General features: G+C 38.3%; 2 protein-coding genes and 1 pseudogene across 3 annotated transcripts; all 3 read right to left on the bottom strand.

The window, feature by feature from the left end:
- Positions 1-3,612: 3,612 nt before the first annotated feature.
- Positions 3,613-4,715, bottom strand: LOC127130240 (uncharacterized). The gene is made up of 3 exons (XM_051059283.1): positions 4,710-4,715; positions 4,413-4,523; positions 3,613-4,257 (listed from the first exon to the last, which is right to left on the bottom strand). The coding sequence occupies exons 1-3, from the start codon at positions 4,713-4,715 to the stop codon at positions 3,613-3,615; spliced, it is 762 nt and encodes a 253-aa protein (XP_050915240.1).
- A 1,243-nt stretch (positions 4,716-5,958) lies between these two features.
- On the bottom strand, positions 5,959-6,950 carry LOC127130239 (auxin transporter-like protein 2; annotated as a pseudogene).
- A 15,222-nt stretch (positions 6,951-22,172) lies between these two features.
- On the bottom strand, positions 22,173-23,109 carry LOC127129021 (uncharacterized). 2 transcript variants are annotated; one of them, XM_051058352.1, is made up of 4 exons: positions 22,861-23,109; positions 22,543-22,755; positions 22,370-22,466; positions 22,173-22,290 (listed from the first exon to the last, which is right to left on the bottom strand). In XM_051058352.1, exons 1-4 carry the CDS (start codon positions 23,062-23,064, stop codon positions 22,271-22,273), a joined length of 534 nt encoding a protein of 177 aa, XP_050914309.1. In that variant the 5' UTR covers positions 23,065-23,109; the 3' UTR covers positions 22,173-22,270. The 2 variants fall into 2 exon arrangements, with proteins under 2 accessions (XP_050914309.1, XP_050914308.1); XM_051058351.1 differs by having other exon boundaries at positions 22,259-22,466.
- Between the last annotated feature and the right edge of the window lie 1,622 nt (positions 23,110-24,731).

Raw genomic sequence — 24,731 nt, 5'->3', positions numbered from 1 at the left:
TAAGATTCAAGATTAGAGGATCATTAGTTTATCTAATGGATTCTTAGAATATATCAGTTGATCAAAGAGATATTCGCCATCATGAAGTGTTAATCTATGTGCACAATAAATACTCATTTTGATTATGTTATTTAGCTAATGCTACATGGGACTCCGACAGACCTTTCGGAATCCATTTACGACGATGTTAAGCTAGGAAAGCTAGGAAGGAGACTGATTTGCATCCTATATCAGTCAAATACAATAGACCTCTAAGACAACTCACCTCATAGTGTATATCATTTCAAATGAACAGGACAATAATAGTGTGAAATAATGATACATTCATTATTATGCTATGACATTCAGGGGGGCCTAAGAATTATGTTTAGATCAATAAATCGATGGAAATTATGATAACTAATTATAAATTAGGTTCCCATTTGTCATACCTCATGGAAAAATGAGAACACGACTTAGCGAAGCGCGATCGCACGCTCGCAATGATGGACTGATTAGAGTCGCCACCGAACTTTATTTATTCCTAAAAAGGAAAGGGGAAATATCGATAAAACACAAGAAACAAAACGACAATGATTATTGGTCGTTGCAACCAAATCAAGGTTCGGGAGTCGATTACGCAAGGGGAAGGTATTAGCACCCCTCACGTCCGTTGTACTCAACGGGAACCATTAGGTTAGTTGTGTGCGTTAGTGTTAGATGAAATATTAGGCTTTTCGAATTATTAGGTGGGAAAGAAAGAATAGAAGAGAGAAGAAATATTTTTGGATTTTTGACGAAGGACTAAATCTAAGTTTTTTATTAGTGGGCCTGACAAGATTTACAAATCCTGTTCCTACGTATCTCAACAGAGAAATCAAGGCTTACGTAGTTCTGAGTAGAAAAATGTTTTGTTTGTTGGTCGATTTTAGCGAAAGCTACTTTGTATCAAATCGACGAAAACATTGTTGGACTACCCAAAACAGGTGGAGAAACATTTCCTTGCATTGTTTTGAAACAAAGTACCTTTCGTTTGAAAAAGGTTTAACAGTCAATCGCACGGCGGCGAGAAAAAGAAATTGATTGGTTTGGTGTATTTTGAGTGATGGCGAGAACTTGGATGAGCGAGATATACCTCTCGAATCCTAGCCTCAGGAGTGCACGGTATACACCATGTTCCATTTCCACCTTTATTAAAAAAGTGTTAAATAAGAATTAGGTATTTTGAGTTTTGTTGTGAAAATGACTTGACCCTAGATCAAGTATTGATGGACGTTTAAGAGAAATTTGAATGAGTGTTTGAGAGAAAACAAAGTGGATAAATTTGGATGATGGCGAGGGCTAGGATTGGCGAGATATACATCTTGAATCCTAGTCTCAGGAGTGCGCGGTATACACCATGTTCCACTTCCATCTTTATTGAAAAGGTCTTGACTATGAATTAATATTTTTTGAGCTTTTATTAGGGAAAATGGCTTGACGTTGAATCAAGCGTTTGATGAAAGTTTGAAAGAAATGGAATAGAATAGGAGGGAGAAATGGATTGATTTGTTTATTGAGAAAATACTCGACGTTGGATCGAGTCTTATTTTTGATCTTTTGGAAATTGTTGATTTTATTCTTGTGTTAGTAGCTAACTAAACAGTCAAAGAAATAAAACAGTAAAATTATTACACATCGGGGGAGTGGGGTACATTTTGTCAAATGGGGATTCAAAATACTGGAATAATTAAATCGGGCCCAAACAACAAATAATGCAATGTATGAGTGTAAGTGTAAGAGAACTGTCTCATTGTAAGAAGGCCCAAGAGTAAGCCATGTGAAGAAAATAACACAACAAATTATATCTACAACACCATGTTCCACTTCCATCTTTATTGAAAAGGTCTTGACTATGAATTAATATTTTTTGAGCTTTTATTAGGGAAAATGGCTTGACGTTGAATCAAGCGTTTGATGAAAGTTTGAAAGAAATGGAATAGAATAGGAGGGAGAAATGGATTGATTTGTTTATTGAGAAAATACTCGACGTTGGATCGAGTCTTATTTTTGATCTTTTGGAAATTGTTGATTTTATTCTTGTGTTAGTAGCTAACTAAACAGTCAAAGAAATAAAACAGTAAAATTATTACACATCGGGGGAGTGGGGTACATTTTGTCAAATGGGGATTCAAAATACTGGAATAATTAAATCGGGCCCAAACAACAAATAATGCAATGTATGAGTGTAAGTGTAAGAGAACTGTCTCATTGTAAGAAGGCCCAAGAGTAAGCCATGTGAAGAAAATAACACAACAAATTATATCTACAACACACTTAAAAATTAAATCGAAAAAAAGGTAAAATCGGGATTTGTACGAATGGAAATTGAGGGACACATAAAACCTAAATAATGTGCTCAAAGCCGGTTTACGCATGTTGACAATAATTGAAATGTCATATGCGATTAATCGAAACGCGGCGAAATACTATCAATATATCGATAAAAATAATCATGGATAAACAACATGGGAATTGTTGAATCCATAAATTAAAATTGATATTTAACAATTAAAATAAGTAAAAGGGGTAATAAACATTAGGAATAATGAGGGGAATAAAAAGAAATGTGAAATAGAAATTAAAGAAAATGTTGTAAAATTAAAATGTGGTGCACATAGGTATTGAACCCAAGACCAAGGGTTCGCCAAAGCATTCCTTTACCAACTCAGCCATAAAGACATCCTTGTCATAAGATCTCATGCGCTAACACATAACATAAAGAAAAACGGACCAAGCCCTTTTAAATAAAACAAAGTTGAAAAACAGTAGCAGAACTCAACAAGTTCATCTTAACGCACATAAATAGTGTTTCTTTCCATTTTCAATATCAAAGATTTAACAGCAAGATATTATCACAAACAAACAGTATTGCTAAATGAAATCAAATTGGAAGAACAACCATGGTTCCCTCAGAAGGATGCAAAGCAGAATCGAAACATAGAAATAAAGTTCGGAAAGGAAGCTAACCGGTTGCGGCGAGCTCGACCGACGAATGTAGGTAAACGTTGCCTTCAAATCTCTCCTTTTCTTTTCTGAATGGTAGCCGCCAATCCTCTCCAAAAACTAGGGTTTTTCCAGCTCCTCTATGAACAGTGGCCACCTATTATATATGACTGATAGTCCTTTCTCTCTGCTGCGTTTTCAGAGTAGTGGTCGTACGGAGGATGTTGGGAGGTTGTTGGTCCTCACCCCAGCTCAGTGGTCCCTCCCTCAATTCTCTCCATTTTGAAAACTTCACCGCTGGTAAAAAAACTTTTACTATCGTAAGTTACTTCAACTGAAAAAAACTTGCATTTTTGGAATTAACTGATTTCGTGTTGTTATTGTAGCAGTTCTGCAAGCTCAAGACGGACGGTCTCTGTGTAACAAACAATAACTGCTGCTTGCATTTTGATTAGGTGAATGGATGGTGATGAGGTAGTGGCAAAAGAAATGGCAGTAGTTGATGGGAATTGTGCTTCGGCAGAAACATCCAAGGATTGGACAAAGTTCGTTGAAGCAGATGTTATTATAACCTGCGATTGACTGACTTGGGAACCTACTGATCAAGTTGCTGATGGGTTCTCAAACTTTGCTAGTGTTGGTGGTGTCTTAGGCAAGTGTTGACCGGTCTTTCCAAGAATGCCTGCTCATAACCTTTTGCAACCAATGGTTAAGATGAGTTGTAGATAATCTTGTACACCATTTTTCATATGTATCAATGACTTGATGCAAGACAATTGTCCCGCCCCTTACTTCTAAAGCTGAAATGAATAATACTGGGATTCCGGTAACCTGAGGTATAACTGTCTGAATTTCTTTTTGAACAACCTCCATAATTTGCTCATAGGATGATGATTTATCTTTGCCCCTTAGAAAGTCCATCTTATTCACAATCACAACCAGTCCACGTCCCTCTTCCACAGTTCGTCTGGCTATAACTACTTCAGCATGTTTCATACTCTGTTTAGCATTTACTATCTCGTCTGCATCTAGTACCAAAGCAACTATATGAGCTCGGAGTAGACTCCTTCTTGATCGCATAATGCTCAAGGATGACGCTCCTTTCTCCAGTTTTGTCCTCTGTAACCAGCCGGCAGTATCAACCAGATAAATTGTTCTTCCTTGAAATTCAAACTGAGTTCTGATTGCATCTCGAGTGAAACCAGCTTCAGGACCCACAAGAACACGGTCTTCTTGCAACAAAGTATTCGGTAAGGTTGACTTACCAACATTGGGGCGTCCTACAATTGCTAACTGCAATGGCAATTTACTTTCATCAGCCTCAGGGGAACTAGGCTCAATATTGTGTTTGTTGCAAAAGGCGACCACTTCTTTGCAAACTCAGTTGTTTCTGATAAGGCTTCAAAAGTCAGCATAGCTGAACCATCATCCGATACATAGCAGGAAACCTTGTCGACAGGGTAATCAACGGAGAGTATAGACAAAATAGTATTTGCAGTGATAAGAGGCGGCTTTTTGAGAGGGTTCTCCGTATTGACAAAAACGTCAATAAGGGCCAACTATGATGGTTCTCCGTCACGATCATATCTTATAGCAAGCCTGTCAAGATAAATCTCACGGCTAATGGGCGACCACTTTGGAAACTGATCCAAAATCCCGGATAACGCAAACCAAATCTCACAGATAGCCGATGTCAACCACAGTGGATATGCTATTTCATGGAATGGCTGGACACTAGGGAGAACCGACATATTAATGTGCCTTATGATAATCCCTTCTACTTCCTTGAACAATTGGTCACGATCCTCCCAACAGCAGACACACTGAAGTGTGTGTAGGAGATTGTAAGTTTAGAACCTTTCCTTCTGTTTTTTTGTTTTATTCAAAAAACTTTCTAACAGTAGCTTGCTTTCTTATGTTCCAAACTTGACATGATAGTAACGGTTTCGTAGCATGGTCTAATTATTATTATTGAACTGATGCACACTTTATTTTTCTTGTTTGGAGACAAAACATGCAGGTTGGTGCTACTGCAAGGTTATCAAATATGCCGGCAATTATGTTTGCTGCTGACCCATGTAAGGAACAAAGCTTTAGCAGCCAAAGGTTTACCGACTTCACAAAATCCATCAACAAATTATTCAGCTGTTGCCTCTAGTCTATCAACTCTGGATGTGACTTCAGAGGATTTCTATGGAAAAGGATATGATGACAGTGATAGGCGCATCCCTAACATGACAATTATCACTAAGCAGCTTGGTAGCCAACCACCCAAGTCCCCCCATGACTCCTGCAACTTCTTGGTTTATGCCCAAGTGGTTACTGGCTATATTTGGTGTGATTAACATGCTGAATTATTTAACCAAGGAGCAATAGCTAGCAATGGTATTATTGGACATCGTGGAACTTGCACAGGTGGTACCTGTAAGTCTGGTACGGGAATACATGGTGATTTTGACTTGAACAATTTTGCTTTCACCAGTCATACTAGATTCATCAATTGCGAGTGAGTGACCTATGATTAATACTCCGTCGGCAGGAACCTGATCTCCTATTTTAAGGGGTATAACATCACCAACAACAATATCAAATAATGATATTTTAATTGTTCTTCCACTTCTAATGATCTCTAAATGTGTATTTTGTTTCTCTGCATTCAGATTCTGAAATTGCCAAGATTGTCGATAATCACGACAATTCTAATCAGTACCATGGCTACCGGACCACCGGGGAGTCTGTGCTTCTATGGATGTACATCATAGTAGTTACTCATGGTCATAATGCTGATGAAGAATCCACTATACCTGAGCTTGATTCGGTGTACAAGATTACGAGTTCCAGAGCGACAACTTATTTTGGTGCAATTACCAAGCCAGCTAATTCAACTGTTAGCAATTCGAAGTTAGGAATCCATGACAGAAACAAAGCTGACAGTTGCGCCAACCAATCATCCAGTCACCGTAGTCATAACAGGTAAATCAAACTCGTTGCATGAGTGTTAACTTGGAAAGTGCCAAAACATTTCCAACGAAACAGCATTGACCGATACCGGTAACATCATCATGGATATGTGAAAGCCAAGACAAATAGCCGATCGGTAACACGACCTTCCCAAATATCGCATCACATTTCATTTAACTGGCTAACATCTCTCAAAGAGAAAACCAACAGAAATCATTTGAACCAAAGCCTTGCATCGTCATCATCGCGACTGCCCTTTCTAGACAGGTTCAACGAAAGGATATAGCAGTGGAGGCTTCCACATGGCGTGCATAATTTCTATAGTAGCAGCATGTCCATCAAATGTGTATGGTATGTTAGTTGCTCCAATGAAATATAGCACTAACTTTTTTGGACCACTATGTGTCACATTTTCTGCCTGTCCATGAACAATAGCTGCTATAGTAAGATACCAAGCAGTGAAAGTGATCATTCCAAGTCCAAGAAAAGACCAAATACGGTAATTATGAGACGATGGAATGAACACAGTTGTCGCACAACATACTCCAAATATGTAAGTCCAAGTTCTTTTGTCCAAGTTGTCATTTGTGCAGTAGATGTTGCTTGCACAAACTATAAGTTGAATCACAAGTCCAAAGAGAAAGAAAGTACAGTTGAAAGCTAGACCCAATGACCCAGTAGCCCATCAAGCACTTCAAACTACTGAATAACATGGTTCTTGAAATTAACATTTCCTTTTATTTTCCGGTTCGGTACTCAACGTATAGGACACTGATGAGATAAGCAGTCTAGCCTCCAAGAATTCCATGGAATATTTGAATCAAGATTCCAGATAGCATACAAAATTGAGAGAAAGAAAATGGCAGTGTCAACAAAACTTGAGCCACTTGATTTGAAGCACAACTGAACCATGCATCCCGAACAGAACCACCATGCTAGAGAAAATTCTTGACACTGAATGAATGATCTTGTTCTTGCTCTTCTTCCTTTCCAAGTGCGGATTCTTGTTGATCTGGTTTTGATAGTGAGCATTGCGATTTGGTTTAATTCTTGCAGGGCCACAGTTGTGTTTGCTGTAGTGACCATGCCGACATTCACTTACGGTGAGCCTTTTCTTCTTTGTTCATGCCATCTTAGTACATCAAAACTTGGTGAATTTACGCAAAACTCGTTGCATTTGATGCTGCAGGAGGACATGCTGAGTTACTGTATCTGACACAATGGACGGGAAACTCTGAGCAGCCAATGGTGACACTGCATTTTCAACTGTTAGTCATTTGTCACTATCCAAGTGCTTGATAGAGTGATCTGACATTAGTACCCCTTCATCAACAAAGAACTTAATGTCACACAATTTGGCAGGCCCATTTTCTACACCTCCGTAATCAAGGTAAAACCATTTTCCTGATGACAAATTTGTCACCACAGGGACATGAGGAGGGGTATCACAAATGTCCATATCTTCTTCCATTGAAAGAAACTCATTAGGAGGTGGTTGTGGCTCAAGGTATGGAGATTCTTTTAGATCAATAGTGGGACTACAAGACTTTTGTTCCTCAACAGGTTGACTATCACTAATATCTTTCTCACTTGACTTGTCCTTCTTTTGCACGTTTCTTTCACCTCGAGATTTTGCAACTGAAAAACTCGATTCCCTTTGAATGTTTTTATCTTCATCACTCTTACAACTATTTGGGGAGTTCTGCTTATCACATTCTGAGTTTTTGCAACTTGTTTCATCATGAACATCTTTTCTAGTTTGATCAAGGTGGGATCCTTCTACTAAATTTGGAGTACAGTCCCTGTGATCATGATGCCGAGCTTGATCTTCTAGCAACTGTTCGACGCGTGTTGGACTTCTCAACTTATGATTGTGCTGTCGCCAACCCTGATCTTATGGTGACGACTGAAGTAGTCCAAATGTGACTTTTTCATTGCAGAAGATTCATGGAGCAAGGGTGACAGATCAAATTACTAGGTTCCTGATGCATTACTTGGAAGATTCATGTGTGGTTTGATGTCTCTGATGTGACTGTCTTCAAGTTGCTCAGAACACGGAAGTGGATTATGTAACACCCTTCTAAAATACCCCAAATATTTAATTAAAACAACAAATATAAATCAGAGTAAATATGCCAGTTAAGGGTGTCACACAATATTCCACACCATTCACCAATATAACGGTCATGCTCCTTTATTAGTTCAAAACATAACATTTGCATAAAACACAGTGGATAGAAATCTCATCAATCATGTAAAACATTACATGTAAAATGGTTCATAACCAACTATAAAACATTTAAAACAAGTTAAAACATCCCATCCCGATGTTACATCTATCAGAGCACGACCCTCTAGGGAGACTACACTAGACTCCAAGCATTAGCTTCTACTCAACTCATTGCTCGTTACCTGAAAAATAGTTGTAAGGGTGAGTTCCTCAATCGATATAATAAGCATTATAAAATCTCATGTCATGTTAAGTAATTTGACACATTAATCACCCTAATCACAACATACGATCAGTAACAGCACATCAGCTCAACATCATGCTCAACACCAACATAAAACATAAGGATAATCTCAAATCATACTCCATAACAACACAAACACACGTATAATATTGGAATACATCCATTCATATTATACGCCATACATACATTATGCAATGAGACTCCACACATGCGGTACCGACTATTCTTGAATATATAGTTCAAGCTCACCGATCAAATCCAGATACGGCTACTAAGCTCACTAGTCCCACTCATTTGAGATCTAATGACTCACTCACTAATTCCTCACCATGGGAATTAGCTACAGCCCCGAAGGCTATGCTATGCACACTAATCATCTAGCATGCAAACATCAACAACAAATCCACAATGATTCACTCACTAATTCCTCACCATGGGAATTAGCTACAGCCCCACCGGCTATGCTATGCACGCTAATCATCTAGCAATGCAACATTAACAACAATCCACAATGGACATATGCTCACACTCTAAGCCATACAACAGTCCATTCACAAATACATGCATAATATATACATTCACAGCATTTTGCATATCATCATACATCATCAACACATGTATCAACACATCATATCATGTCAAATAATTAAACACAGTATTAGCACACTCTACTAATACCTATACTGCTCAAAACAGCGGGAAATAATCCCTACTATATCACACACCGATATAGGCAACCACCAATTAGGCACACAACATTTTAATTAACACTTTTTCCACTCTGCAACAGTGTTAACCGGTTAACGCCCTGGGTTAACCGGTTAACGCAGGCAAAACAGCACAAATTCTCAATTCGTAACAGTGTTAACCGGTTAACACCCTGGGTTAACCGGTTAACGCAGACAAAACAGCAGTTCCTGCGCTAACACAAAGCAGAATGCAGAATTCTCCGCATTTTCCGTCGTTGGAGGACTTCCGGACCTCCGATTCCAATTCCGTAAAAAGCTATACGTTAGGGAAATTACAACACACTCAATTACAGGTTCAAATTTCAGTTTTTACACAACATATCCATCACAATTTTTCAGCATTTTACAATCCCAATTAGGGTCAAATCAACGGTTTATCACTACCCATTACATGCTAACCCATAATACCCATCAAACGACGATAAACCCCCCTTACCTGAGTTAATCCGGCGAATCTTTAAGCTCCAAACTCTTCTCTTCTTTAACCCTCTTCCTCTTGCTCTGCCTCTTGCCCTTTTCCTCTTTCGGCCGCTTCTCTGAGTTTCACGTGAAAAACCTTATTTTCCAAATGAAACTCTTTTTCCTTATTCCAACTTATATATTTTCCAAATTATATTATTATTCCAATAATAGTAATAATTCAATAATTCCAAAATAATAATAATAATAATAATCCAATTATCTAATTAAATTAATAAATATATTATTAACTTAATTTAAATAATTATCATATTATTATCGGGGTGTTACAACTCTCCCCCACTAAAAGAGTTTTCGTCCTCGAAAACATACCTCAAGCGAACAACTCTGGGTAAGACTCCTTCATCTTACTCTCCAGTTCCCAAGTCACATTGCCACCTGCTAGTCCTCCCCAAGCTACCTTCACCAAGGCAATCTCTTTACCCCGCAACTGCTTCAACTCTCGATCCTCAATCCTCATAGGTGATGTTTCAACAGTCAGGTTATCTCTCACCTGTACATCATCTATTTGGACTACATGCGATGGATCATGAATGTACCTCCTCAACTGAGACACATGAAAAACTTCATGCAAATTCGCAAGCGACGGCGGTAAAGCGATACGATAGGCTACTTCCCCTATCCTCTCCAAAATATGATAAGGACCAATAAATCGAGGTGTCAACTTCTTTGACTTCAAAGCTCGACCAACCCCAGTTATCGGAGTAACACGAAGAAACACATGATCTCCTTCTTGAAATTCAAGTGACTTCCTCCTCTTGTCATGATAACTCTTCTGACGACTCTAAGCAATTCTCATCTTCTCCTGGATCATCTTAATCTTTTCCGTAGTCTGTTGAACAATCTCCGGTCCAACCACAGCGCTCTCACCGGACTCATACCAACATAAAGGTGTCCGACATCTCCTACCATACAAAGCTTCAAACGGTGCCATACCAATGCTCGAATGAAAACTATTGTTGTAGGTAAACTCAATCAAAGGTAAATAACAATCCCAAGCACCTCCCTTTTCCAAAACACAAGCTCTCAAAAGATCCTCTAATGACTGAATCGTCCTCTCAGTCTGACCATCAGTCTGCGGATGATATGCAGAACTCAATCTCAGCTTAGTTCCCAAAGCCCTCTGCAAACCTTCCCAGAACTTCGATGTAAATCTAGGATCTCTGTCCGAAACAATACTCGACGAAATACCATGCAAACTTACAACCTTCTCAATATACAACTCGGCTAATCTCTCTAACGGATAATCCATTCTGATCGGAATGAAATGAGCCGATTTTGTCAACCTGTCAACAATCACCCAAATGGCTTCAAAATTCTTATTTGTCCTCGGCAAACCGGAAACAAAATCCATACTGATACTATCCCACTTCCACTCTGGAATAGCCAACGGTTGCATTAGCCCAGACGGCTTCTGATGCTCAATCTTTGACTTCTGACAAGTCAAACAGGAATAAACAAAACTCGCAATTTCTCTTTTCATCCCCGGCCACCAAAATAACTTTTTCAAATCATGATACATCTTCGTAGCTCCAGGATGAATACTCAAGCCACTACGATGTCCTTCCTCCAGAATACTCTTCTTAAGTTCGGTAACATCCAGAATACACACCCGATTACCAAATTTCAAAACACCATTCTCATCAACTCTGAATTCACCACCTTGGCCTTGATTCACTAAAGTCAACTTATCAACCAAAAACACATCGGATTTCTGACCCTCTCTGATCTCATCCAGAATACCACTTGTTAACTTCAACATTCCCAATTTAACACTATTGTGAGTACTCTCACACACCAAACTCAAGTCTCTAAACTGCTCAATTAAATCCCATTCTCTAACCATTAACATAGACATATGCAATGATTTCCGACTCAATGCATCAGCCACTACGTTTGCTTTACCCGGATGGTAATTCAAACCAAAGTCATAATCCTTCAGAAATTCTAACCATCTCCTCTGTCTCATATTCAGCTCTTTCTGATCAAACAAATACTTCAAACTTTTATGGTCACTGAAAACTTCAAATCTTGACCCGTACAAATAGTGTCTCCATAACTTCAGAACAAATACCACAGCTGCCAACTCTAAATCGTGCGTCGGATAGTTCCTCTCATGAACTCTCAGTTGTCTCGAAGCATAAGCTATAACCTGCTTATTCTGCATCAACACACCACCCAAACCCAACAATGAAGCATCACAGTAAACCTCAAATGGTTCCGACGGACTCGGTAATATCAGAATAGGAGCAGTAGTCAATCTTCTCTTTAACTCTTGGAAACCTTCTTCACATTTTGAGTCCCAAACAAACGCTTGCCCCTTTCTAGTCAACATCGTCAACGGTAACGCCAACTTAGAAAATCCCTCAATGAATTTCCTATAGTAACCAGCCAATCCCAGGAAACTGCGAATCTCAGCAACAGACTTCGGAGCTTCCCACTTAGACACCGCTTCTATCTTAGAAGGATCAACAGCAACACCACCTCTTGAAATCACATGACCAAGAAAACTAACCTCTTCTAACCAAAATTCACACTTGGATAGTTTAGCAAATAACTTCTTTTCTCGTAGAACTTCTAAAACCACTCTCAAATGCTCAGCATGCTCTTCTTCAGATTTCGAATACACCAAAATATCATCAATAAACACCACAACAAACTTATCTAGGTACGGATGGAAAATCCTATTCATATACTCCATGAATACTCCAGGCGCATTAGTCACGCCAAAAGGCATTACAGAATACTCATAATGTCCATACCTTGTTCTGAAAGCAGTCTTCTGAATATCCTCAGTTTTCACACGTATCTGATGATATCCCGATCTCAAATCTATCTTGCTGAACACACTCGCACCAACCAACTGATCCATCAAATCATCAATCCTCGGCAAAGGATACCGATTCTTGATCGTCACTTTATTCAGTTGTCTGTAGTCCACACACAACCTCATAGTACCTTCTTTCTTCTTAACCAACAACACTGGTGCACCCCACGGTGACACACTCGGACGAATAAACTTCTTATCCAACAGATCTTCCAGCTGACTCTTCAATTCAGCTAACTCAACAGCAGACATACGATACGGAGCCATCGATATCGGTCTAGTACCAGGTACCAAATCAATCGAGAACTCAACTTCACGCTCTGGCGGTAATTCATTCACTTCTTCTGGAAACACATCAGGAAAATCACACACCACGGCTAGATCACAAATCGCCAGTTTATCTTTAGCCTCCAAAGTCGCTAACAGCATAAACAACTCTGCCCCCTCAGCTACTTCCTCATTCACCTGCCTTGCTGATAGAAACAAACTCTTTCCCTCCTCAACCTCAGGAAAGACCACCGTCTTATCAAAACAATTGATAGAGACTCGGTTAAACACCAACCAGTTCATACCCAAGATAACGTCAATCTGCACTAGTGGAAGACACACAAGGTCTATCCCAAAATCTCTACCAAAAATACTCAAAGGACAACTCAAGCAAACTGAAGTAGTAGTCACTGAACCCTTTGCAGGAGTATCAATCACCATACTACCATACATCTCAGATATCTCTAACTTAAGTTTCACAGCACAATCCAAAGATATAAAGGAATGAGTAGCACCGGTGTCAATAATAGCTACAAGAGGAAAGCCATTAATATAACACGTACCTCTGATCAAACGATCATCTGCAGAAGTCTCAGAACCCGATAAAGCAAAGACCTTGCCTCCTGACTGATTCTCTTTCTTCGGCTTAGGACACTGTGGACTGATATGACCCAACTCTCCACAGTTGAAACAAGTTACAGTCTTCAACCGACACTCTGCAGCCAAATGACCACCTTTTCCACACTTGAAACACTTCATCTCAGCACTGGTACACTCATGGACACGATGTCCAGCCCGACCACATCTATAACACTTAGCAGGGGCACCAGAGTCTCCCCCACTAGGCCTCTTCATCCCACTCTGCTTCTGGAAACCTTTGCCAGCTGCATACGGTTTTCCACGATCATTCTGATTCTTGCCTTTCCTATCAACCCTTTGCTGATAGCTCTCTGCTCTGGCTTTGGAATCCTGTTCAAAAATCCTGCAACAGTCAACCAAGTCAGAAAACACTCTGATCCGCTGATATCCAATAGCCTGTTTGATCTCGGGACGCAACCCGTTCTCAAACTTCACACATTTCGAAAATTCTCCAGCAGCCTCATTATAGGGAGTGTAATACTTCGACAGCTCTGTGAACTTAGCAGCATACTCCGTAACAGACTTGTTACCATGTTTCAACTCTAAGAACTCTATCTCTTTCTTTCCTCTGACATCTTCTAGAAAGTACTTCCTCAGGAATCTCTCTCTGAACACAACCCAAGTGATCTCAGCATTCCCAGCAGTTTCCAACTCAGTGCGGGTAGCAACCCACCAATCATCAGCTTCTTCTGACAGCATATGCGTACCGAACCTGACCTTCTGGTTCTCGGCACACTCAGTCACTCGGAAGATTCTCTCTATCTCCTTCAACCACTTCTGAGCACCATCTGGATCGTATGCTCCCTTGAACATTGGAGGATTGTTCTTCTGGAACTCACTCAGTTGACGAGCAGCTCCCATTCCCACAACATTCGGATTTCCTCCAAGCACTCCAGCTAGCATACCCAGAGCCTCAGCAATCGCAGCATCATCTCTACCTCTTCCAGCCATCTCTATTCTGAAAACCCAAACAAGCTAAAACAATGAGTACTGATAGGGTTACACAACACCTATACCGTACAGGGGAAACAGAATAATTACGACTCGACTCGACCGACTATGCTCTGATACCACTAATGTAACACCCTTCTAAAATACCCCAAATATTTAATTAAAACAACAAATATAAATCAGAGTAAATATGCCAGTTAAGGGTGACACACAATATTCCACACCATTCACCAATATAACGGTCATGCTCCTTTATTAGTTCAAAACATAACATTTGCATAAAACACAGCGGATAGAAATCTCATCAATCATGTAAAACATTACATGTAAAATGGTTCATAACCAACTATAAAACATTTAAAACAAGTTAAAACATCCCATCCCGATGTTACATCTATCAGAGCACGACCCTCTAGGGAGACTACACTAGACTCCAAGCATTAGCTTCTACTCAACTCATTGCTCGTTACCTGAAAAATAGTTGTAAGGGTGAGTTCCTCAATCGATATAATAAGCATTATAAAATCTCATGTCATGTTAAGTAATTTGACACATTAATCACCCTAATCACAACATACGATCAGTAACAGCACATCAGCTCAACATCATGCTCAACACCAACATAAAACATAAGTATAATCTCAAATCATACTCCATAACAACACAAACACACGTATAATATTGGAATACATCCATTCATATTATACGCCATACATACATTATGCAATGAGACTCCACACATGCGGTACCGACTATTCTTGAATATATAGTTCAAGCTCACCGATCAAATCCAGATACGGCTACTAAGCTCACTAGTCCCACTCATTTGAGATCTAATGACTCACTCACTAATTCCTCACCATGGGAATTAGCTACAGCCCCGAAGGCTATGCTATGCACACTAATCATCTAGCATGCAAACATCAACAACAAATCCACAATGATTCACTCACTAATTCCTCACCATGGGAATTAGCTACAGCCCCACCGGCTATGCTATGCACGCTAATCATCTAGCAATGCAACATTAACAACAATCCACAATGGACATATGCTCACACTCTAAGCCATACAACAGTCCATTCACAAATACATGCATAATATATACATTCACAGCATTTTGCATATCATCATACATCATCAACACATGTATCAACACATCATATCATGTCAAATAATTAAACACAGTATTAGCACACTCTACTAATACCTATACTGCTCAAAACAGCGGGAAATAATCCCTACTATATCACACACCGATATAGGCAACCACCAATTAGGCACACAACATTTTAATTAACACTTTTTCCACTCTGCAACAGTGTTAACCGGTTAACGCCCTGGGTTAACCGGTTAACGCAGGCAAAACACGCTTACTGCCCAAAACTTAACAGTGTTAACCGGTTAACGCCCTGGGTTAACCGGTTAACGCAGGCAAAACAGCACAAATTCTCAATTCGTAACAGTGTTAACCGGTTAACACCCTGGGTTAACCGGTTAACGCAGACAAAACAGCAGTTCCTGCGCTAACACAAAGCAGAATGCAGAATTCTCCGCATTTTCCGCCGTTGGAGGACTTCCGGACCTCCGATTCCAATTCCGTAAAAAGCTATACGTTAGGGAAATTACAACACACTCAATTACAGGTTCAAATTTCAGTTTTTACACAACATATCCATCACAATTTTTCAGCATTTTACAATCCCAATTAGGGTCAAATCAACGGTTTATCACTACCCATTACATGCTAACCCATAATACCCATCAAACGACGATAAACCCCCCTTACCTGAGTTAATCCGGCGAATCTTTAAGCTCCAAACTCTTCTCTTCTTTAACCCTCTTCCTCTTGCTCTGCCTCTTGCCCTTTTCCTCTTTCGGCCGCTTCTCTGAGTTTCACGTGAAAAACCTTATTTTCCAAATGAAACTCTTTTTCCTTATTCCAACTTATATATTTTCCAAATTATATTATTATTCCAATAATAGTAATAATTCAATAATTCCAAAATAATAATAATAATAATAATAATCCAATTATCTAATTAAATTAATAAATATATTATTAACTTAATTTAAATAATTATCATATTATTATCGGGGTGTTACAGATTACAATTGGGTAGAGATTCAGGTTGAGGCAGCTGATCTTCAGGAATCATATGGAAATCAGCAAAATGATGGTTATGAGAGTGAATTTCTTTAGGATGGGAAAGGTGATGGTTAGATTTGGTCCAAATGCCAATTTTTGTAAATTATGTATGTTTTTTTGGATAATCTTATGATTTGCAATGAATGAAAATTTGTGTTTCTTGTAGCAAGACAAAGATCTCTCTTTGCCTATTAGAAACTTCAAGTATTCATGTGATGAGATGCTTTTTGATTATAAGTTATTCATATGCCATGTGCATGGATGATAATGATTGAATGAATGAATGAAGTAATCGAACTATGAATGAGTATGTGGAAACTCTTGAATATAAATGGAAAATTTTCCAGTGTGAAGTGGAGAAAATATGACTGCAAATTTTGAAAATGTGAAAAACGTAAAAATATGAAATAGTAAATATGAACATGAATGAAGGATATGAATGTGAATGAAGAAATAATGCAAACGAGTGATCGATGGAGAAAATTTTCAGGGTCAAAATCGGGGTATGACAGTTGCCCCTTATTTAAACATCCTCCACCAGAGGAAAATGAAACAGCATTTTTCATCGGATCGCAGTGCGGGATGGTTAAATACCATGGAGACCTAGATTTTGAACCTGAAAAATGAAAATGCTATGATATGATATGCGTGGTGCAAGACTTTATTTCTGAATTTATCTGTTAGGGATACGGAGATGCTACTAGACAGACAATCTGTGGGGAATGCTGATGGTCCACAGGGAGACAGACAAATGGTAAAAATCCACCCGCTGGGGAAAACAATCCTGCTGGAGAATCAGACACACACTAGAGAGTACTCAAGGTGAAATTCGATGAACGACACTTAGAATACAAGAGATTTCGGCAGTAAGTTCACACATGACTTACTAAAACCGAATAAGAAAAACTTCTACAACAGGTTCATACATGACCTGATAACACTGAAACAAACATAGAGAAAGATTCTTCAAAACAGGTTCATACATGACCTGGTAATACTAGAATGAAAGCTCAACAGCAGGTTCATACATGACCTGACAGTGTTGGGGAATACCAAGAAGTTCTGACAGCAGGTTCAGACATGACCTAACAAACTCAGAAAAATTCAAAAAGATTATATCAACAGATTCATACATGACCTGATGACAAACTTGAATACTTTGAGAAAATTTCCACAACAAGTTCATACATGACTTGACAACATTGGAATAAAAGGTTCAGCCACAGGTTCATACATGACCTGGTAATACTGGAATAAAGGCTCAACAACAACGGGTTCATACATGACCTGACAATGCTAGAGAATATCAAGAAGTTCTGACATCAGGTTCAGACATGACCTAACAAACTCAGAAAAATTCCAAAAGAGTATATCAACAGGTTCATACGTGACCTGATAACAAACTTGAATATTTTGAGAAAATTTCCACAACAAGTTCATACATGACTTGACAACATTGGAAAGATTCTTCAAAAACAGGTTCAGACATGACCTGGGAATATTGGAATAAAGGCTCAACAGCAATAGGTTCATACATGACCTGACAAACACTAGAATAAGCAAAGAAAAAGATTCTTCAGAACAGGTTCAGACATGGCCTGGTAATACTGAAATAAAAGTTGAACAGCAGGTTCATACATGACCTGACAAAACAGGAACGTTCAAAGAATTTTCAACAACAGGTTCATACATGACCTGACAACACTTGACTATTCAAAGAATTTTCAACAACATGTTCATACATGACCTGACAACACTTGACTATTCAAAGAATTTTCAACAGCAGGTTCATACATGACCTGACAACACTCGACTATTCAAAGAATTTTCAACAGCAGGTTCATACATGACCTGACAAAACAGGAACGTTCAAAGAATTTTCAATAACAGGTTCATACATGACCTGACAACACTTGACTATTCAAAGAGTGCTCAATTAACAGGTTCATACATGACCTGACATCACTTGGGAAAAATCAAAGGGAGTTTTACCAATAGGTTCATACATGACCTGAGAATATTGGAAAACATACAAAGCAAGTTTCATCAATAGGTTCATATATGACCTGACATCACTTGGGAAAAATCAAAGGGAGTTTTACCAATAGGTTCATACATGACCTGAGAATATTGGAAAACACGCAAAGCAAGTTTCAACAATAGGTTCATACATGACCTGACACTTTAGAATACATCTGATGGTTCTGGAGATTTCTCACAAGAAATTCATCCAATCACATATTTCGGAGATTCCTAACAGGTAATTTATGCAAAACAAAGATAAACGGGAGTCTTCTTAGAAGTAGATCATCCACGCAAAAGGCTACGATGATTCTTTACAGAGAAAATCAAACAAAACCTCCAAGCTTCTGGGAACTCCTCACATTGGTGAGTCATACATGACTTTCACGGAACCATCAGGAAAGACAAGGTATTCAAACTCTCTGTATGTGCCAACAACAATTGGACTTTGACCATAAGCAATGGATTACAACCAGATTCTAACGGATAGATGCCAACAACAACTAGACTTGAAATGATGTTGGCGACAACCAAACTTCAGATATCAATCACAAATGTATTTACAAACAGACTGACAGTGATGGCAACGACAATTGGGTTTAAAATAAATGTTGGTTACAACCCGACCTTAAAGGATACCGGTTACAACTGGATTTGGTCAAAGACACTGGTGACAACCAGACTTACACTACGCCAAATAAGGGAAAAGAGGGCGCTTATTTTGGCCTATAACAGCGCTTTTAAGCGCCCTCTAAAGTGGCGCTGGCATAGGTAAAGACAGCGCTTTGTTTTCCTGGAGAAAGCGCTGTCTAAAGTGGCCACATTATAGTGCGCTTTCAGAAAAAAGCGCCCTCTGGAGTGGTCCATAAAGGGACACCTTAGAGGGCGCTTTCTGGAAAAAGCGCCCTCTAAAGTTGTCAATGTAAAGTGTTTAGAGGGTGCTTTCAGGAAAAAGCGCCCTCTAAAGTTGTCAATGTAAAGTGTTTAGAGGGTGCTTTCAGGAAAAAGCGCCCTCTAAAGTTGTCAATGTAAAGTGTTTAGAGGGCGCTTTCTGGACAAAGCGCCCTATAAGGTGTTAGTTATTTTAAAAAAAATTGTTTGAAAAACAGTGGATATTTAATTGGTAACCTGTTCGCATGCTGCAAAAGTGTAAAATTCATATTGATTTCATCCTTTAATCCAATGTTATACACCATTAATCCATTGATATATACAACATGAATCCATTTATATACAACATTAATCCTCCATATATACAACATTAATATATGATTCTTTGATCAACAATATACAACAACATATTCATGATTTAGTAAAAGTACAACAACAATATACAACATATATACAACAACAACATTTCATACATATATGTACAACAATATACAACCTAGCTATATGATTCTTTGATCAACAATGAATTGACACAATCCATCCTTCATTTCATCCAAATGAGCTCTTGAGTAAGATTTGTATTCCTCAAAGTACTACAATTAAGAGAATAAAACATATTCATGATTTAGTAACAAATTAGATGAAATATCCGATAATATTAAAATAAACCCTAAGTTATTATTCCATACCATTTTTGGGATGTCTATACGATTCAACGCAATGATATCTCTCATAAATCTCAATACAAAAAATCCGCAATCGACCGAATTATTTTGCTGAGGACACTACACAGAAAAACAAACAATATATATATAGTTAATTTCTTACAAACACTATTATAAGCAAAAAAACAAACACTATTATAAGCAAAAATAAGATACTTAATATATACCTGAACTCTGACCCAGGTAATGTCCTTCCTATTACGATAATTCTTTTTCGATCTAAATTTTATTATTGCCCTAACAAAATAAAAACGTATATTGAGATCAATCTGACAGACATAATTAAATATACAAATACACACGAATATTTAGGGGAATTTCACTTACGCGTCAACCGTCTTCTTCATACTCGGATATTTACTCCAATCACCCAATAACGAATCGAGATAATACACTATTAGTCTCGAAAGATCCATAGCAACCAACACCCAGTGACCACTGTAAAATAAAACAAAAATTTAGATGACTGAAAATTTTCTACGTAAACGATATATATAGATTAGAATGAAATTATTAGAAAGAAAATCTAACCCGTTGCCAGAATTAAACGGTAAAAAATACAAACTGGGTGTAGTATTATCGCCGGCCGCCATGAATCTATCGACTAGATCATTCTTTACGGATGTTGGATTTTTCGTTATTAACGTTGCGTTGATACGGGAAGCAGCAATAAAATTGAAACGGTTACACAATTCAGTTCCCCGCATCAATGTTACATACATATACCTTAAATAGAAACATAATAAACATTAGACTACTCATTGAAATGTGTAAATAAATTATTCAACTAAGTAAATTATAGATTGATCGGAGTACCATATGTATGTATGAATGACAGCGATGCCCAATTCGTCGTGTTCAAAAAGTTGTTGCATGTCCTCCTTTGCAATTATTTCGAAATGAGCAGCTCCGAAAACACCTTCATCAAAATCTATACTACGAATGGCCCCGTGCATAATATCGGACTCATCCACCATTTTCTCAAGACGCATCATAATTTGAGATTTTGTCCCGGACGTCATTGGAATATCCTTAGCAGCGCTTTTCAACTTTCGACCGGGAACCTAAAAATTCATATAAAATAAATCATGACTTTTTGTGATTCAACAGAATCGTTGCATATATAATTCAATGGGTATATATATTTGTACCTCTTTTTGAGATGCAACCGACTCGATGCGTCTTGAAATCCCTTTACCAACTTTATGTGTGGGTCTTGTAGGAGTCTAACATTACCATGTAATAAGGATTGATTAAATATCATAATTGTAGCTGAATTGAAATGTGAATACTAAATATTCATAATCATTTAGAACATATATACCTCGGCATCAGGGAAAATTAGATCTGACGGCCAACCAACAAAGGATCCGACTGCATCTCGCATCAACGTTGTCTCTGAAACAACGTCAGGTAATGGTAGAAGGGCGTTCGTATCTAATACAAGGTCAACCGAAACTTTCATATATCCCACCGAGAGGGGATTATGGTGAAGTAATTCACCCGAAGTATTGTGCACTTTTCCCTTGCCAACTATGCGATAAGTTGGTGACGATAGATACAGCTGACAAGGTGAAATGCCCTAAACCAATAATAAATGTTATTGTTAACGTGTATATGTGTCAAGTAAAAAAGTGCTATTTTAATTTCATAATAACATATATAATTACCTTGGGAAATTTCGGTTGACAATTGATACTAGCTTGGTCACTAGTATCTTTTGCCTCGGAAGCGCACCTTTCCTCTCTATACCTTGCATTCTTGTTTTGCAGTTGGAGTACTTGTGCCCTTAACTCCGCCAAGGTCTCCATCACCTCTTTGTTGGTAGGATTTTTTGTTTTTGGTTTTTTATAAAATGACGACGGAGTCACACCAAAACCCTTACCCCTCACACGACCGGAATACTCAGGAACATTTAGTACTCGACTAAGTACGCTCCTGCAATCCTGGACCTCGGTTGAAGGTAAGGTTTGGGATAAAGTCTCCTGAAATATTATTAGAGGAGATTAAAAATGAATTATATGTCTAACAAAATTTTCGATATAATTAAAGAAATAATGTTACATATACTTACACATTCGTCATAAACATTTTGGACCGCTTCAACGACAGCCCCATCCTTCCCAACCCGAGCAGCCTTCCATAATACGTGCTCCGGAAGAGATGTTGCGTCACTTTTCTCCTCGGCTAGCTACACATTGAATTAGATTATAAGATCATCAATTATAACATATTGTGACAATGTATAAGCTCATAGCATTTGAATATACTCAATATTCTTTGTTGTAACCGTGCATATCCTGTACGCCCTTTTTTGTACGGATACGCGGGTTTTGATGCCCTTTTCCGATTTTTGTCGCTTACTTCCTGGATAAAAAAGTTTAAGGCATATTAGAACCAAGTAACTTAACAATTGTATAATACCATAATTAATAGACATTACATGGAATTTTTCGTTTCTTCGTTTGGCGACAAAGTTATCCCATTCATCGGCTGAAATAATCTCGGCATACTTCATTGGTCGTTCTGCTTCAACAAATTTTCCTTCCTCATCCTTGAGAAATTTGTTGGACAAAAAGGATCGAAATCCTCGGAGTCTTTTTCCGGCCAATTGAATACAATATTTTTGCCAGCTTTCATCGATGTGAAAGGATCTCTAAAAAACATACACATGGAGTGTGTTATTATAAAGTAATATTATAACAATATATGGTCAACAAATAGTAAACAAAAAAAACATATAACAATATATGGTAAGTACCTGTATCTCCGACCATATTTTTTCTTTGCCAACCTTCAAGTCCGGACTTCTCCAATTATCACATGTAATCGGAATATGTTGTCGAACAAGGAAACCAATGTAACTTGCCAACATTGAACCGTTAGGCTCAATTAGTTGGTCTTCAGCACTCCAATGTACTTCAAATTTTACACCCTTGTCTCTTGCACGAATGATTGACTTCATAACAGTCAATCCTCGTTTGATTTCTTTTTCAACATTGTTACGTGATCCATTCGCGTCATGGGTATCGTCTTGGTTAGCCATTTTATCTGTAATATAGAAATGATTCAATAAGACCCAAGTAAGACAATGATTCAATACGTGAACACATTCATATACCTTCCATTTCTCTCATGTTACAACAATCTAAACTCTTTTTTTTTTATCATTATTGAATACAAACTCACACACACCTACTGCATGCAAAAGACCAATGCAAACTTATGGTGTTTGGAACATGAACAAACTTGCATCCATAATCATCAAACTTCTAAGCACAAGCTCAAACACACTTCAAATGATATCAGTTTTCAATCAGAAATAAAAAACTCAGTTTGCCCTAAACAACATTAATCAACATAATGCACAAAATGTAAAACTAAGTTTAGAAAATGCCCTAATCAAACACATGAAGAAAGTGAACGGTAACGATGGAGAAGAGAAATACCTTCAAGGTGACGGTAACGATGGAGAAGAAAGTGAACAATGACAGTTGACGCAGATAACTCAGTGAACGTGAACGCAGCAGCAGAAAAAGGCGACGGCGACGATGACGGTGAGGGAGGGAGAACGAACGGAGGACGAGAGTAATCGCAGTAGAGAGTAATCGTAGTAGAGAGAAAACCCAGTTACGTAAACGAAATAGCTTATAGAGAGGGAAAATAAAGAGACATGCAGTATATGTTATAATTTTAATGTTTACTAAAGGGGACCTTAGAGGGCGCTTTTGTAAAAAAAGCGCCCTCTAAAGGGGGCCTAAGAGGGCGCTTCTGAAAGCGCTCTCTAAGGCTTTCCAAAAGCGCCTTCTAAACTGGAAATGTACATGGACTTAGAGAGCGCTTTTTTAAAAGCGCCCTCTAAGGGTAACCTTAGAGGGCGCTTTCACTAAAGCGCCCTCTATTGTTGTCCCTCCATTTCCTCATTATTATTTTTTTTGGCTTCACTTTAGAGGGCGCTTTGTTACAAAAGCGCCCTCTAAAGGGGGTCTAAGAGGGTGTAACACCCCGATAAAAATAAGATAATTATTTAATTTAAGTTAATATTATATTTATTAATTTAATTAAATAATTGGAATTATTGGATTATTATTATTATTATTATTGGAATAATAATTATTGGAAAATATATATAAGTTGGAAATAAGAAAAAGAGTCCCATTTGGTAAAGAAAGGGTTTCACGTGAAAAGCAGAGAAGCGGCTGAAAAGAGGAAAAGGGCAAAGAGACAGAGCAAGAGGAAGAAGATTGGAGAAGAGAAAAGCTTGAAGCTTAAAGATTCGCCGGATTAACTCAGGTAAGGGGGGTTTATCGTCGTATAATGGGTATTATGGGTTAACATGTAATGGGTAGTGATAAGCCATTGATTTGACCCTAATTGGGATGTTGAATGCTAAAAAATGGTGTTGGATAAGTTGTGTTAAAGCTGTAATTGACTCTGTAATTGGATGAGTCTTGATTTCCCGAAAGTGTAGCTTTTTACGGAATTGAAATCGGAGGTCCGGAAGTCCTCCAACGGCGGAAAATGCGGAGAATTCTGCATTCTGCTTCGTGTTAGCGCAGGAACAGCTTTCTGTCTTGCGTTAATCGGTTAACCCAGGGTGTTAACCGGTTAACACTGTTAGGAATTGTGAAG

The sequence above is a fragment of the Lathyrus oleraceus genome, chromosome 3, assembly GCF_024323335.1.
Source record: "Lathyrus oleraceus cultivar Zhongwan6 chromosome 3, CAAS_Psat_ZW6_1.0, whole genome shotgun sequence".
Taxonomy (NCBI): domain Eukaryota; kingdom Viridiplantae; phylum Streptophyta; class Magnoliopsida; order Fabales; family Fabaceae; genus Lathyrus; species Lathyrus oleraceus.
Note: the sequence above shows the minus strand (reverse complement) of the source record. Positions and strands in the feature narration are given on the sequence as shown.